Source organism: Bos mutus, chromosome 25 (genome assembly GCF_027580195.1).
Source record: "Bos mutus isolate GX-2022 chromosome 25, NWIPB_WYAK_1.1, whole genome shotgun sequence".
NCBI lineage: Eukaryota > Metazoa > Chordata > Mammalia > Artiodactyla > Bovidae > Bos > Bos mutus.
In genome coordinates this window covers 1445580-1462541 of record NC_091641.1, presented here as the reverse complement: position 1 = coordinate 1462541, position 16962 = coordinate 1445580, and the positions used below count along the sequence as shown (strand labels likewise).

The window sequence follows — 16962 nt, the reverse complement described above, 5'->3', positions numbered from 1 at the left end:
ATAACCTCTTTGAAGGTTTGTTATTTATGTATATAGGTGAAAAAAACCCAGAAAATCCTCATGGGGGAATCGCGGAGTGTGTTTGAAAAAGCTGAGCTCTTGGGAGTAGGCACGAGTGCCTCTATACAGATGAGAGCTGTGTTTTTGCTCTAAATTTTATATTTGCTTTTACAGTTAGCTGTTAATTCTCTGAAACTTACAGCCAATTTTACAGTAAACATTTAAGCCCTAGCAGGTAGATGAACGACTTACATTATATCAAAAAGATCCCACAAAGTTTCAGTGAAGCTTACATGCTATGGGGGCCAGTTGCACAAGGGCTGGGGCCATGGATACTGGGAGTTGGCTAAGCTCCTGCTAAAGCCTGTTGCTCAGCAGTGAGCACGTCCCCGAGAGCATCTCACTGCTGAGGGAGTCATGGCTCTGCACTCGGGGGCCACGGTGTTTTGGGTCCAAGGCAGAGCGGCTGTGGTTTCTGGTGTGAGCCCAGAGCGAAGCTTCCTTTCTGCTCTTGAACCCTGATGGTTTTCAGTGGGTGCTCCACAGATTGAGGAGCAGTTTATTTGGTTGGATTTCCAAATAACATTGCCCAGCTGAGAAACTGTAACTGACGATGTGCTGAAAGTTGAATAAAAATAGTCATTCCCCATGACATCTTCACCCCTGATGATCCGAGCTTTGCATTATCACCACATTAGGGAGGTTTGCCTGTTTGGCGTTGAACTTACGGGGGAGAACTCGTGACCACCTGTTACACACACATACCCAGGCACACAGCTTCACTTCACAAGGTAACCCAGATGTCCATCCAGTGGGTGGTGTCATGGCCTGTGGGTTCTTCTGAGTGTGCAGGCCTGAAACATGCCTGATTGATAGGGATTAAGCCCCAGCTTCAGCGGGGCAAGTTTTTTTTTAAATGTCTTAGCCCTCACGTAAAATCTTGAATGACTGATTCTAAACAAAACAGTTTTTTAAAATGTATTTGCATACAGCAAAGTCTTACAGTTTCTCCCCCGGACAAGAATTCCAAAACTCTTTGTTTGTTAAATTTAGGGAAGAGCGCACTCCCCGTGACAGCATCGGAAGAGCTGTTTTGACATCTGAAGGGTGGACGGTGTATGTTTTGCTGTTGCGCATCTGTTAACTGTCGTGTGCTTTCTTGACAATTGTCTTCACTGTCTTGTTTTCCCCAACAACCCTGACTGTTTTGAGTGTGCGGGAAGTTCTGTGTAAATAACATGAATAGAAAAAAGATGATTTTCCTCCCCATCCTCAGGAGAGCATTTCAGAGTGCGGGAGATGCTCCTTGTCTCCATTCTGTCAGTTTGAGGTGAGAACAACCTATTAACAGTCAGTTTGTGACTTGCACTGTGAAGAACAGTTTATATTTCCTTTTCTGTTCTGTTGTGTTTACCTTTGCGTTGCCTTTTTTCATGCTGTAATTTTTGTTTTGGTTCAGCCTGCCGTGGAAGGGGTAGAGGTGAGAACCAGTGGAGGTGCAGGAGGGGTTGTCGTCGTCCTTGGTTTTGCCGTGACTCGTGGTTCTGTGGTGGACGGAGTGTGTCGTGCCTGAGTGCAGTGAGCGTACTTGTCTGTCTGTGGCGGGCCTGTATCGGTCCCACCGTTGCCGTGAACTGTCCGGGGGCCACGCATGTTTCCTGTTAGGACCTTTTTAAGCCGGTTTCTAAGTTCTTTTGTTTCCTACACGCTAGAATCGCCACATCTCAATTTTTCTGATTCCCTCGGGTTTTTGCTCTCATACCGTTTGTATGAACTCACACATCTAACAGCCTCTTGAGAGGAGACACCGCAAAGAATGCAGGAGGCCTGCCAGAAATCGGGAGGCGTTCTCGTCCTTCTTGCACACGTCTGACTGAGCAGCTGCCTCCATGGCCCTGCCCGCGCCCATCCCCCGTGTGTGTCTGCCGCGCACAGCGCCCTCGGGTGGGCCCAGCGCTATGGCCTGGGACCGGGGCGCAGCTCCGCGCTGGCCTCTTCTGTAAAGTGGGGGTGGTAACGCCTGTCGTTCCTGCCGCCCCTCCCGGTGGTGACGCGAAGACCAGCAGTGGTTCTGTGACAGGGCTTTGAAAACCTACACCTTGGAGATGAAAGTGCCATTTTTAGAAGGTTATTCGAACTTGAGAATCGAACTAACTTATTCTGCCCCCAAACTCAGAAACACTGGAGACAGGCACTCCAGGGGAGGCCGGGGGTGACAGTGAGCTGATGCTTCTCGTTTCTGACCCCTCTCACGTTTGGCCTCTCGGCTTGAAGAGGCGTTCTGAGCGCTCTCTCCACTGCCGCCGGGACCCGGTGCCCCTGACTGGCGCTTACCATCCCCATTTTACCGCAGTGGGGCCTGGGTGCCTGGCGCCCCCCCACCCACAAGGGACATCAGGGCATCTTCCGCCCCCGTGGCCCGAATCGCGGACCCAAAACTGTGGGAACAGACGCCGAGAACGCAAAGTCGGGTGACGGGGCTTGGTCGCCGAGCAGCCCACTTTGCACGTGATTCCGGGGAGCAGTCTGTCAGCTTTGTTTTCAGGCCTGCTTGGCAAATTCTCAGTCCCACAGCCGGTCATTTATTTCCGCTGATAGTTAATTTCCGGGGTAAAGACCCGCTGATAGTTAATTTCCGGGGTAAAGACTTCCCGTATGTTTTGAGGACTTTGTGGCTGAGTTTTAAGGGCAGAAGAAGTCTGTGCCCTCAGAACTTGCTGCACTGGGGAGACCCCATGCGGTCACGGCACGTGGGGGCCTCTAATGTTCAGGCCACGGGCACGAGCCCCTGCCCCCGAGGGGGCTCACCTCGGCGGCCCGAGAGGTCACTCCCAGCACTGGTCAGCGTGCGTGCAAGCGGACGTGGCACCATCACCAGGTGTGCGGTCCCCTCCCTCCGCTGGCAGAGCCCAGGGCAGGTCGTTTCCTCCGGCCACAGCTGGAAGCTGAGGTTGGCAAGTTGTGGCTTTCTACGTGTTAACTCTGCTTCTGTTGGCGAGCCTTGCGAACGTAGTAGAGCCTAGCAGGGTCTGTATGAGGTTGATGCCTTTGGCTGGTGCGATTAATTGGCCTGTTTTCTAATTTCTGACTTTCTCCATTAGGAGATGAAAATCTGCTCTGCCATCATAAACCTTTTTCATCTGATCCCAGCTGCGCCCCAGACTCTGGTCAAGCCTTTGCTAGAGGTCGTGATGAAAACCGAACGGGCCATGTTGATCGAGGTAAAGGCCAGGCTCAGGCTCATTCGGTTCTTCCTGCGTCTTTGACGGGGAATGTTTTGTGTCATGCTTCAGCTGGGTTCATCTAGCAGAGGAAGGTGTGGGGTGTTCATGTTGGCTTGTGGCGCGTGCAGTCCACTCATGAGGGGAGAAGGCGCACACGGAGCCGTGGGCAGTCGCTGGACCGGAGAGACCTCAGAGCCCCAGACAGTGCAGGTTTCACCGCGTGTCTTCCAGGCTGGCAGTCCCTTCAGAGAACCTCTGATCAAGTTCCTGACGCGCCACCCCTCGCAGACAGTGGAGCTGTTCATGATGGAGGCGACGCTGAACGACCCCCAGTGGAGCCGGATGTTCATGGTGGGAGCCGGGCTGGGACTGGGGTGCTGCTCTACAGTCTGAAATTTGTAGTTGACTGTTGAGGTTTTATTTTTCTCTGATATAACTTGAGCATTAGAAACATCGTGTCCTGCTGAGAAAAGCTCAGGTCCAGGAATCCTCCTTTGGAGGACTTTGATCGTAATGGATAAATGAGCTGCTCTAATTATGAAAACCAAGTGTCTAAAAAGTACTTTCTAAAGAGAGTGCTTTTGTAGTCTTTTTTTCTTTTTTTATTCTACCTCAGATTTAGGAAGAACCTTAGAGTTCATATCATCTAAAATATAAAATAGTTTGTGGGCTTTGATTAGCTTAAAACAGCTATTTGTTTTGTTTGCAGAGTTTCTTAAAACACAAAGATGCCAAACCTCTTCGAGACGTGCTGGCGGCCAACCCCAACCGGTTCATCACGCTGCTGCTGCCCGGTGGCACCCAGACCGCAGTGCGCCCCGGCTCGCCGAGCACCAGCACGCTGCGGCTGGACCTGCAGTTCCAGGCCGTCAAGGTAGCGCGGCTCCCCACCACGGCCGGTGCCCTGAACGTGCCGTCGGGATGCAGGGAGAGCCCCGCCGGCGTCCTCACCGTCTCCTCTTTGGCAGATCATCAGTATCATCGTTAAAAACGAGGATTCCTGGCTGGCCAGTCAGCACTCCCTGGTGAGCCAGCTGAGGCGTGTGTGGGTCAGTGAAACCTTCCAAGAAAGACACCGGAAGGAGAACATGGCGGCCACCAACTGGAAGGAGCCCAAGCTGCTGGCCTACTGTCTGCTGAATTACTGCAAGTGGGTGCATCTGGGCTCCGGTGCCTGTGGGCTCTTCTGAGGCGTGGGTCACGGGGTCCCTGTGTGTAGGCATGGCCTGTAGAGCATGGGCTGTGGCTCTGAGCAGCTGGAGGGTAGGTCGGATGTCCCGGCAGTTACGGCCCTCTCATTTGAACACGCAGGAAGAATTACGGAGATATCGAGCTGCTGTTCCAGCTGCTCCGGGCCTTCACTGGTCGCTTCCTCTGCAACATGACCTTCCTAAAGGAGTACATGGAGGAGGAGATTCCCCAAAACTACAACATCGCCCAGAAACGGGCCCTGTTTTTTCGCTTTGTGGACTTCAATGACCCCAACTTCGGAGATGAGCTGAAAGCCAAGGTAGGTCCCTCTGTTGCTGCAGGAGAATCCACGATGCTTGAGCTCGTTTTCCCGGGAGCCAGGGCACTCTGTCCATGGTCTGCTGTCTTTCCTGGCATTGGAAGAGCAGTCTGGGCTGTTTAGGAAGGAAGTTTCATTGTTGAGAAACGTGAGGCAGGTCCAGCTGTGAACCAATGCTGACGAGTGGTGTGTTAGTTCCTTTGCTTTTATAAAACAACTTGTTTGAGGTGAGAAGAGTGAACGGGTCTGCTCTTTTCCTCAAGTTGTTACCCTGCCTTTGCAGTTGCCACTGGAAGGAAAGACAAAATTGCTAGCTGCACCCCTGACTGAGTTCTGCCCGGATGCTGCAGCATGACCGAGCTGGTTCTGCCTAGTGAGAGAGAGAGAGCCTGGCTTTGTTTTTCTTCTCCTTCATTTTAAAATTTTTTTGTAGGTTCTGCAGCATATCTTGAATCCTGCTTTCTTATACAGCTTTGAGAAGGGGGAAGGAGAGCAGCTCCTAGGACCTCCCAATCCAGAAGGCGATAACCCCGAGAGCATCACCAGTGTGTTCATTACCAAGGTGACGTCACGAAGCATGCATAGCATGGGAGATGTGTGTGTGTGTGATGGGTTCAATGCAATAAAGTGACGTCACGAACCACGCAGAGCGTGGGAGATGTGTATGTGTGTGTGTGTGTGATGGGTTCATTGTAATAAAGTGACATCACAAACCACGTAGAGCGTGGGAGGTGTGTGTGTGTGTGTGCGAGATGGGTTCATTGCAGTAAAGTGACATCATGAACCACGCACAGTGTGGGAGATGTGTGTGTGTGATGGATTCATCGAAATAAGGTTATTTCCCTACGGCTTTTATTTTTCATGATTGCATTCATTCTTACTAGTGAACTTACTAAGGCAGCTTCACTGTGGAATCACTTAATTTTTCCAGATTAATAGATTTCAGCGGGAAGCAGAATATATCACGTTGAAAATTCACATGTCGTGGTTGTTTTGCAGAAATTCCTGTTGCTGGTCAGTAGTGTTTTCATGATCTATTTACAAAAGAATCTACTAAAAGCCAGTGAGGACGTGAGACTGGACCAGTTACCACTGTGACCCTTTGCTGCCACATTCATGAAATGCTGCAGCAGTGGGATGTCTGAAATTAACTTGGGTCTTGGTTCGTGCACAATAGTGTTTGCAGGTTGCACAAGTGAGGCTTTAGGAATCGTGTTCTCCTGAGAACTTCCTATGGTGCTCTGTGGTCGGGCTGGTGCACTTCACCAGCGGATGCTGAGTTTGCCTTGAGGTGGTTGGGCCGAGTGTTCATGCACGGCTGCTGGTCGAATGCTGTGACCGTGGGGCTTCACTCATCATGGGCCTTCATTCCTTGCGCGGCCCATGAATTACTACCCTTGGGAAGAAGAGAGTAGGTTCCACACCCCCTGGCCTGGGGTCCAGGTAGAGGGGAGGCTGTTCACAGGACATGTGGCCAGGCTTTCCATAGTCTGCTGCTTAAGACAGGCGTCCTTCTGCAGTTTTGACCCTAGCTCCATCCTCCTGGGGGAGTGAGAGCTAAGTCCAAGCAATTGTTTTGGTCCACATACTGATGTGTGCCCTGTGCTGGGCAGCTGTGGGCACATGGAGACCCAGACTCGGGCCCTGCCATGGGCTGCCCTCTGTGGGCTGCATCCTGGAGTCGGGTGCTGTCAACTCGGCACCAGTGAGGGGTCAGGAGTTCAAGTGTCGATGAGGATCAATGGTGCAGGGCAGGCTGGCGCCCCCAGGGAAGGGCCTCTGTGAAGCCGCAGATCCAAGGGAGGGAGTTGGGGACTAAAGGGCCCCCTGATGACAACACAGCTGTTGTGGAAGGCTTCCGTCACAGGTCTTCTGAGAGGCAGAAGGTTGTGAGGGTTCTTACTGGATTGTGTGGTCGGTCTGTGTGACTCCACAGAGGCAGGTAGCATTTTCCTCTGTGTACATTTTTCTTATATCCGTGAAACACATGTAGAAATTTGTCAGACCCTGGATTGTATGGAAAAGTGTAACTTTTTTTTTTTTAAGAATAGAGAATTGGGGAGTAGGTAATATCTTCTAATAATACTAAAAAACGAGTTAGTAATTAATGATTGACTAGGAAAAAAAATAACTCAGTTTCTTGGAAATTGAGAAACTCGGTCGTGAATCCCCTTGTGTGGGAGGGCTCGGACCCCCCTGCCCCCTGTGTTCCAGCGTCTACGTCTGCTCCCTCTTCAACACTGAAATAAATTTGGCAAGTTTGTAATCTGTCCATAATAAAGGAAAATTGATGTAACGTCATTGAGTTTATCCCCGTAAGGCTTAACGCTATGTGTGTAAGAGGGTACGTGTGTTATGAGTGAGTGTGTATGCGTGTGTGTGGAGGAGTAGATTGCCAACTGACCCTTGAGGAGGTACGGAGGTAGCAGAATGTTATGTGTATAGAGGGTATGTGGGTGGGTGTGTGTGAGTGTGCGTGTGAAGCCATAGACTTGTCGAGTGACCCTTGGGAGGTTTGTGTACAGTGTGCGTGTGCGCGCGCGTGTGTGTGTGTAGACTTGTCGAGTGACCCTGGGATGTTCAGAGGTACAGAGTGGTATGTGTATAGAGGGTATGTGCACGTGAGTGTGTGTGTAAAAGCGTAGGCTTGTCAAGTGACCCTTGGTAGGTTTGTGTATGGAGTGTGTGTATGTGTGCACGTGTGAAGGCATAGACTTGTGGAGTGCTCCTGGGAGGTACAGAGGTAGCAGAATGTTACGTGTATAGAGAGTGTGTGTGCACGTATGAGTGTGTTTGTGTGTGAAAGCGTAGACTTGTGGCACGCCCCTGGGAGGTATGTGTCTAGAGTGTGTGTGTGTGTGTGTGTGTGTGTGCGCGCGCGCGCGCGTGCGTGCGTGCCTGCGCAAAGGCATAGGCTTGTGAGTGCTCCTGGGAGGTGTGTGTCTAGAATGTGTGTGTGTGTGTGTGAAGGCATAGACTCATGAGTGCCCTGCGAGGTATGTGTATAGTGTGTGGGTGCATGCGTGTGTGAAGGCATAGGCTTATGAGTGCCCCTGGGAGGTGTGTGTCTAGAGTGTGTGTGCCTATGTGAAGGTGCAGACTTGTGAGTACTCCTGGGAGGTGTGTGTCTACAGCGTGTGTGTGTGTGCGAAGGCGCAGACTCGTGCGTGCCCCTGGGAGGTGTGTGTCTAGAGTGTGTGTGTGTGCGTGTGTGCGAAGGTGCAGACTCGTGCATGCCCCTGGGAAGTGTGTGTCTAGAGCGTGTGTGCATGTGTAGACTCGCGCGTGCCCTGCATGGCAGGCATAGCAGAGCCAGCAGCGCCCCCTTGCGCCCGTGCCCTCAGGTCTTGGAGCCCGAGAAGCAGGCGGACATGCTGGACTCGCTGCGCATCTACCTGCTGCAGTTCGCCACGCTGCTGGTGGAGCACGCGCCCCACCACATCCACGACAACAACAAGAACCGCAACAGCAAGCTGCGCCGCCTCATGACCTTCGCGTGGCCCTGCCTGCTGTCCAAGGCCTGCGTGGACCCCGCCTGCAAGTATAGCGGGCACCTGCTGCTGGCCCACATCATCGCCAAGTTCGCCATCCACAAGAAGATCGTCCTGCAGGTACCGGCAGGGCCCAGTCCCCCTCGGCACGCACAGCCTCCTCCTGGCTCACCGTCTTCCCCGGTGCATTTACAGATGCCCCTTTTGCCGTCGTTTTGGGATGGTGAATCCTCCCCCATGATTTGTTCCCGCCCTTCCTCCCACTCCTGCTCTGTCTGCTCCTTCCTCTCAGCCTTGCTTTTGAAACAATACGGTTCTGCTTCGACCACCTCCTGCTCCTCTGTCTGTTGCTGAAGGTGTGTCCGTCCAGGGCCCCAGCCCACTCATTAGCTGCGGACAGACAGCGGGTACTCAGGGGTCCTCGTCTCCTGACCCTGTCCGGGTGGACCATCTCAAGCACGTTCCGGGTGTTGCTCAGTGGGTTTGGGCCTTGATGCCACGCAGCCTGGGTTTCTCCTGCTTATGAGTTCCATAACTCTGACCGAGCTCATCCCTGTCTGTGTCAGAGTTCGCTGTGATCCTGTGCTTGAGCACCTAGCCTGTCTGTCCCACTGAGCCACTGGTCAGGGGTGGCGCTCATCCTGTCCTGAGCCACCCTTGATTGTTTGCTCTGACCACACCCTCCTGGGAACTTCCATGGGCCAGAGACCCGCCAGGGGTGTCTGTGACACCCTGTAGTTCTCCCAGGCACCCGGGTTCAGCAGGTCCTATTGTTTCCAGCCTGTCCATGACCTGTGTCCCTCGAAACTCCGTGCTGGTCACGCTGGGAAAACTGGGGCTCGCTTTGTGTGCATGTGTGTGTTTCAGTCGTGTCCAACTCTTTGCAACCCCATGAACTGTAACCCGCCAGGCTCCTGCCTATGGGGGTTTCCCAAGCAAGAATACTGGAGTGGGTTGCCATTCCCTTCTCCAGGGGATTTTCCCGACTCAGGGATCGAACCCGGGTCTCCCACATTGCAGGCAGATTCTTTACCATCTGAGCCTAGTCCAGCACAGGCACACACTAGGTGCTCAGAAAACATTAGCGCAGACATTTTCACAGATCAAAACTTTATGAAAGACAAAGTCACTGCTATGTGCTTTCCTAATAAGAGCCTCAAGGAATTGTTTAAAGGTTGTTTTTACAGAAATAACACCTTGTTTCTGAGTGACTACTTCCATCTCGCTTGTTAAAGCCTCCATGCTTATGTGACAATCTCCGTCCTGTCTCAGGTGTTCCACAGTCTCCTCAAGGCGCACGCGATGGAAGCGCGCGCCATTGTCAGGCAGGCGATGGCCATCCTGACCCCGGCGGTGCCGGCCCGGATGGAGGACGGGCACCAGATGCTGACCCACTGGACGAGGAAGATCATCGTGGAGGAGGGCCACACGGTCCCGCAGCTGGTCCACATCCTGCACCTGATCGTGCAGCACTTCAAGGTGGGGTGTGTGTGGCTGGGCGCGGGGGCCTCAGAGCAGAACCTGGTACGCTCTCATGCATTTGCTTTGAAGTTTCCCTCGTCTTTCATTTTTCTGCAATAATGAGGTTGTCCTCATCTTTCCCTGGGCTTCCCTGGTGGCTCAGAGGATAAAGCCTCTGCCTGCAATGCAGGAGACCCGGGTTCGATCCCTGGGTTGGGAAGATCCCCTGGAGAAGGAAATGGCAACCCACTCCAGTATTCTTGCCTGGAGAATCCCATGGACAGAGGAGCCTGGCGGGCTACAGTCCACGGGGTCGCGTAAGAGTCGGACACGACTGAGCGAGACACTCCCCACTCCTCATCTTTCAGAGAAGGTATTTCTCTTCTCTAGATTAGCATGAGTATGTGTGTGGCCTTACAACATGGGAAGTGCTGTAGTTCAGTGGATGTATCCTAGGTATACGCTTCTTTTTAAGACAACATTTTTCTTGTAAGTACACTTGGTCTTTGAACAACAAGGGTTTGTGCTGTGTGGATCCACTCGTATGCAGATGTTTTTCAATAAACACGTACTGTAATATCACATGATCTGCGGTTAGTTGAATCCGTGGATACGGAGGACTGACTAAACTCTACAGTCGCGTTTTTGACTTGGTGAAGGGTGGGCACCCCGACCCCTGTGTTGTTCAAGGGTCAGCTGTACTCAGTTACCTGTGAATACAGGCGAGTTGTTACTTTAAGGTGGGAAGTAGTGTCATTAATTCTTGAAGAGGTCACTGGCATCTCCTCTTCTATAACCAGATCACCTCCTTCTTGTATTTATTTATATGTATATTATTTTTTATAGATTTTTGGGTGGAGGAGAAAGGACTGAATTGAAAATTTGTTCTTTCACAGTCAGCTCTTTAGAATTAGGAATTTGCCTCTTGGCGTGGCCAGCTTTTATAACACTGTCTGAAGTTTAATACGTGTGACTAGACTTGCCTACCTAACAAATTCATTATTTCAGCATTTTTTAAAGATGGTCCTTAAAAGCTAAAACACGCTTTTATATTGGAACTCAGTGAATGAAGGGGGAGTGATACTCATAAAAGGTGTTGAGAGATTTCTTAGCTTAAGTTAGGGTTCAGAATTCTTGGGCAAAGGTTGGGTCGCGTGCTGAGGCCGAGGCAGGTGCGTGCATGTGCCCGCGTGCCGGTGGCCCTGGCATGACCACCCGCGTCCGCAGGTGTACTACCCGGTGCGGCATCACCTCGTGCAGCACATGGTGAGCGCCATGCAGCGGCTGGGCTTCACGCCCAGCGTCACCATCGAGCAGCGGCGGCTGGCCGTGGACCTGTCCGAGGTCGTCATCAAGTGGGAGCTGCAGCGGATCAAGGACCAGCAGGTAGGGCGGCAGCCCCTCCCGCCGGCCCCGGCTGCGTTCCCTACAGCCCTCCCCGGAGAGCAGTCGGCAAAGTCAAGCGTGGGTGCGTCTTTTTAAGCCTGATTCAGACATGGACCCGAACTCAAGTGGAGAAGGGGTCACCTCCGTCTCGTCTTCCATCAAGAGAGGTCTGTCGGTGGACTCTGCGCAGGAGGTGAAGCGCTTCAGGACGGCCACGGGCGCCATCAGCACGGTGAGAGCGTGGGCCCGGGCCGCAGGTGGTTCATTCATCCAGGAACTCGGAATGCGGGCCGGGTGCCACGCCACACCCCACGAGGCCCGTGCCCCCGCCCCCTGGACCTGGTTCCCTTTCGGGGGTGGCCCAGGCCCCGCCCTTCCTCCGTGGCGGCTGTGCTTGTGCGTGTGTCGGGGGTGCCCTGGTGCCCAGCACGGGCAGCCCTGGGGCGGGCCGAGGCCAGGCCGCGCTCCTGAGCCCGCTGTCCCGCATCTGCAGGTGTTTGGGCGGAGCCAGTCTCTGCCGGGCGCCGACTCGCTGCTCGCCAAGCCCATTGACAAGCAGCACACGGACACCGTGGTGAACTTCCTCATCCGAGTGGCCTGTCAGGTGTGCATCCCCGCGTCCCCGTTAGGGTCCTTCCGCACGAGGGCTGCCCGTAGACTGAGTGCATTCAGCCGTCTGACCGTTCGGTCAGAAAAGAAACAGACAAACCAGGTCTGGGAGCTTGTCTTCAGTAGCTTGTCCCTTTCTTACCAGATCTTGTTTGGTGACATGCTGATGTTCCTGAAACCCGACTGTGTTTTATAATAGGATTTTTTATAACTGTTTTTCGTCAGTGATGAAATAGTGGCATATCTTAGAATTAACAGCATGTTGGTGACATTCAGTGACCCTGGGTTGGACTACTTGACTTTCAGGTGACCTGTGTCATGAGGGTGTTGGGCTGATCCATCCCACACAAGTAGTGGACAGCGTTCAGTGGTTCAGTGCCTCGTAACTGGCATTCGTTTACCATTCACATCAGTAACATATTTTCACGCCATTGTTGGCGATCACTTTCTGAAACTTTGCGTTTTAAATTTCAAACAAACCCTTGTAAGTGAGATTTCCCTCACAAAGGAGTTTTATAGCTATTAAGAAGTAGTGCGTGCTATTTTACAACACTATTGAGGATCTCTAAGTGCTGGAAACAAGCTACCCGACTATCAGCCGATACTTCCCTGAGTGCCACAGCGTGCTGGGCACAGCCTGGGAGGCCCAGCCAGGGGTACCTCGGGGAGGCCCTGATGCCGCCCCTTCTGTTGCACAGAAGAGTGCGGGTCACCGCTGACCCGCTGTGAGGGGGCAGGGTCCTGGCGGAGGCCAGCAAGGGTGGGCCAGGGCAGGCGAGCACGGTGGGCCCTGTGTGCAGGGTAACTCGGGCCTGACCTGCGTGAACTTCCAGGTTAACGACAACACCAGTGCGGCGGGCTCTCCTGGGGAGGTGCTGTCCCGCCGGTGTGTGACCCTCCTGAAGACGGCCTTGCGCCCGGACATGTGGGCCAAGTCGGAGCTCAAGCTGCAGTGGTTCGACAAGCTGCTGATGAGTGTGGTAGGTGCGCGGGTCCTCGGGACGGGTGGGCCCCGAGCCGCCCCCCTCCGCCAGTCGGGGCTCCTCCCACTGCTCTTCTGGTCGCTGGGAGAGGAGAGAGCGCCGTGCTTACCCCTCCACCCAGGTAGAGCTAGGAGTCTCGGAAGCAGAGTAGTGCCCTTGCTTTTCATGGACTCACTGCTTAAACCGACTTACTGGCTAGCCCGGGATAAACACGTTTGACTTAGTCAACAGTCTTTAAAATGAAGTTGAGTTTTTGAACACAGATTGAATAATAAACATGGCACCGAATAGCCAGGTGTTAAGAGAGAGCCCCAAGTGCAGGTCTTCTGATGGCTTTTTGGGTGTTCTTCGTCCTATGATTGTCCGGAGGTTACAGAAGCTGCTCTCTTGCTTTATGCATCTCGTTACCAGGACACAGTTGTGTGTCTAGGTCTCTGGTGAAACCTGAAAGCTTTCAGTTTGAAGATTTTAAAACCTGCAGTAAATGTCTGTTACTTTGTGCTGCAAAGATGAGTGTTGCTGTTCAAGTGTACTGAATGGTCCCACAGGTTTCCTGTGTTACAGGAGCTCCAGAGCGGTAGGCCTGCTGGGTCCGCAGTGCGTGCTTTGAGTCTAGCCTTAGGCTTCACTGGTAGATATCTCAGATTTCTTTCCTCTGTTTCTCTTGGAAAGGGAATTATTTTCCTATGAGAATTAGTCACCGTTGACTCCAGCTTAGCCCCTTCACGGGCTTACATTCTCCAAGAGTAGTGGGTGTGCTCACGTGGACGTCTGCCTTTTCCCCAGGGTCCACCTCAGAGTAGCATCCATGCAGGGCACGTGTGTGCATGTGTGTGTGTGTGTGTGTGAGCCACAGACACGAGGGTCCTGAAGCCAAACTTAAATCCTTACTGTGGACCTTGGTGCTCTGTTTTTGTTTTTTTTTTTAGTGCTGACAATTTATGAAGTTGATTTTACAATACAGTTTTAAGGATATTTGCTTTTGGAAGGATGTATGTAGTTGAACTAAAAACATGAAAGGAGAAAAGCAAAATTTATTGCAGCAGTTGCCTTTTTAAGCCAAATACTAATGTTTTTCGTGAACTTTTTAAAGGAAGTTTGACTAAATTCTTAAGGCGAATTTATTGAAAGGAAGATTGTGAAATCCTACTGTAGTCACAGAATATGGCGCCATGTACACGCCTGGTGTGCTCACCCGTTGGTGGTTCTGGGTGTTTTTGGTTTCACCTCCCAAGCGCTCAGTGGCATGCGGCTCGGGTTGGCTTGCCCCCTCCCGTCGCCGGCGTTCACGTGCTGTCTCATCCGCACCTGGCCCGTGTCCCCCGTTGCAGGAGCAGCCAAACCAGGTGAACTACGGGAACATCTGCACCGGCCTGGAAGTGCTGAGCTTCCTGCTCACCGTCCTGCAGCCGCCGGCCATCCTGAGCAGCTTCAAGCCCCTGCAGCGCGGCGTGGCCGCCTGCATGACGTGCGGGAACACCAAGGTGCTGCGGGCCGTGCACAGCCTGCTGTCCCGCCTCATGAGCCTCTTCCCCACCGAGCCCAGTACGTGGCCAGTACACTCCTCTCTCTCTCTGCTTTCTGCCTGGCTGGGTGGGCCCACAGCTTATTACTGAGACTGCTCCTCCCTCTTCCACTTGCCATATAAGCCATTTTATCATCCAAGCTTTTTTTTGTACCGTGAAACTTTGTTTAAAAAAAAAAAAGGTTGACATAACTTCACAGTCAAAGTCTTCGCATTACATTTTTTGGTCCGCTTGGGAAATACAGTTTCTCTTCATCAGCTAAACATTACCGTTTCTGTAAGGTTAAAAGAAAGCTCGGTTAAAGCATTTTGGTCAAGCGATGAACAGCTGGAAAGATGGAATTTTGGCATGTTTTCCTTGTGTTTAGGGGGTTGAGTTGAGGACTGGGGACATGAAAGGTGGTCACCGAGCTCCGTTAACTGGGAGCCATGCATCCTGGGGTGAGGGTCGCCGTGGGTCCCAGATGATGAAGCTCAGAGCTAGCCTGGGAAGAGTCAGTGTCTCTCAGAGCCGGGCAGGGCCCGCCAACTGGCCCCCAGCCCCACAGTCCCACTCCTGTTTCAGGCACTTCGAGTGTGGCCTCCAAGTACGAGGAGCTGGAGTGCCTGTACGCGGCAGTGGGCAAGGTCATCTACGAGGGGCTCACCAACTACGAGAAGGCCACCAGTGCCAACCCCTCCCAGCTCTTCGGTGAGTGTGCACACCTCCTGCACACGTGTCTCTGCTCGCTTGGACGGGCTTCCCTTCTGGGAGGGGCACAGCGTGTCGGGAGGAGCTCTGAGCCAATGTGGTGTTGAGAGTGTCTGCAAGTGGCCGGGCGCACACAAGGCCAGGTTCCCTGGGGTCTTGGAGATGGAAGCCCAGCCTCAGAGCTTCTTCCTGCCTCAGACGCACGTGCTCCTCCCCACCCCCCATCTCCAGGGTTGTTTAAAGGTCCATGGTGTAAGCTTTTATGGGACGTTTACAGCTGGTTCTTGAACAATTTGGGGCCTGGGGCACCGACCCTGCGCAGGCGAAAGCCTTCTTGTGAGTATAGTCGGCCTCAGCGTCTGTACAGGGTCTCGCTGCGTCTACCGTGTCTTGTCCGCAGATTGAGCTGACTGAGGATCGAGTAGCGCTGTCGTGTATATGGCTGGAGAAAAGCCACACAAGTGGACTCGAGCAGTTCAGACTTGTGTCAGGCTCAACGGCAACGTTGACATTTCAGATCAATCTGTACTTTTGTCAAAAACGGCCCATTTTTGTCTAGTGCATTGTTTAAATATTTTTAGGGGTAATTGACATTTTTGTGACTTACGCAGTTTTTAGAGACTCAGAAACCCCCTGGCACTCTCCCCCTGCAGGGACCCTGATGATCCTCAAGTCCGCCTGCAGCAACAACCCGAGCTACATCGACAGGCTGATCTCGGTCTTCATGCGCTCCCTGCAGAAGATGGTGCGCGAGCACCTGAGCCCACAGGCCGCCTCGGGCAGCACGGAAGCCGCCTCAGGTGACGCGCTGGGCCGGCCCCGCCGGGCCACCGCGACTGGCAGCTCCACTGACCACTGCTTTCGTGTTCATCATCATTTGCTCTTAACAGAGCAATTCCGAACGTTTCATTGATCTCCAGAGTCAAGCACTCTTTTAAAGTGAAATGCTTTTTAAGTTTGTGATTGTAAGAATGAAGAGATTTTGAGGAGCCTTTGCCACTAGTTATCTAACAGTTTTGCTGTAAGCAGAGATGGCTAAATCAGAGCCACTGTTTCTGAAGAATGAAGTCTCAGGGTCCAGACCCAAGCTGTGAGCTCCGGAACTCGGGTGACGTGTTGTGGGGAGGGGAGCAGTGGGAGTCGCACCTCTCAGCCCGCCAGGGCCGTGCGCGTGACTCCAGGGCTTGGCCGAGCCCCTGGTCCCGTCAGCTCTGTCGTCCCCTGCCCTGTGAGGAGGCTCTTGTTGGGCCTCCCTGGCACGGTGGTGAGGTCAGAGCCAGGAGGCACTTCCCACGCCGGAGCTCTCGTTTCGGGGCAAAAGCGTTCTGGGGAGGGCGTGGGCGGGATCCAGCCGCTTGGGTGGTGGGGATAGCCGGTGTCTCTCCCATGTACAGGGACCAGTGAGCTGGTGATGCTAAGTCTGGAGCTGGTGAAGACGCGCCTGGCCGTGATGAGCATGGAGATGAGGAAGAACTTCATTCAGGCCATCCTGACCTCCCTCATTGAGAAATCCCCCGATGCCAAAATCCTCCGGTCCGTGGTGAAAATTGTGGAAGAATGGGTTAAAAACAACTCCCCGATGGCAGCCAATCAGGTGAGCTGGGCAGGGGCTGTGCTCTGGCCTGTGGGCCTTCTCGAGAGAAGGTTCAGCCGTCGCTGTCTAAGCGCTTCTGCAAGTTCTCAAGCAGAGTATTTTTTCTCTCCAGTAGTTGCACTCATGGAGTTCTTTTTTTGAGTTGGATTTTTCTCACTGTGCTTCACAAATTTTGAACAGAAACTTGAAATAACTGGTTGTGTAATGTGGTTTTACTTCTGTTAGAATGTTAAATGAGCCAAAAATAACAACCATGAGGGACTGTTACTTGGTAACTAAGATGCTAGCAAACTTCCAGTTTGTTTTCTAGTTTAGTTGCTTTCTCTCCCAAGTGAGTTGTAGTCCCCCAGGAAAATTATGTTGGCACCTGTCTTGATCTTAAGCATCCAAAGAACCATTTAGAAACAACCTTATTTTACCTGACAAGACTGTAGGAGGTTAAAAATCAGCTGAGCAGATGGCTGAAATACTTCTGAACATGTCCTTTC

The 16962-nt window shown here is 52.7% G+C and overlaps 1 protein-coding gene across 1 annotated transcript in view; it reads left to right on the top strand.

Moving 5' to 3' along the window:
* Nucleotides 1-16962, top strand: part of TRRAP (transformation/transcription domain associated protein) — a 90637-nt gene that overhangs the window by 40992 nt on the left and 32683 nt on the right. Inside the window, 17 exon segments of the mRNA XM_070362803.1 lie at nt 1277-1330; nt 3102-3221; nt 3456-3575; nt 3934-4098; nt 4193-4374; nt 4536-4734; nt 5168-5296; nt 8079-8345; nt 9498-9704; nt 10914-11072; nt 11170-11304; nt 11566-11676; nt 12515-12661; nt 13996-14209; nt 14755-14880; nt 15534-15680; nt 16275-16474. Coding sequence (XP_070218904.1) covers nt 1277-1330; nt 3102-3221; nt 3456-3575; nt 3934-4098; nt 4193-4374; nt 4536-4734; nt 5168-5296; nt 8079-8345; nt 9498-9704; nt 10914-11072; nt 11170-11304; nt 11566-11676; nt 12515-12661; nt 13996-14209; nt 14755-14880; nt 15534-15680; nt 16275-16474 — 2682 coding nt within the window.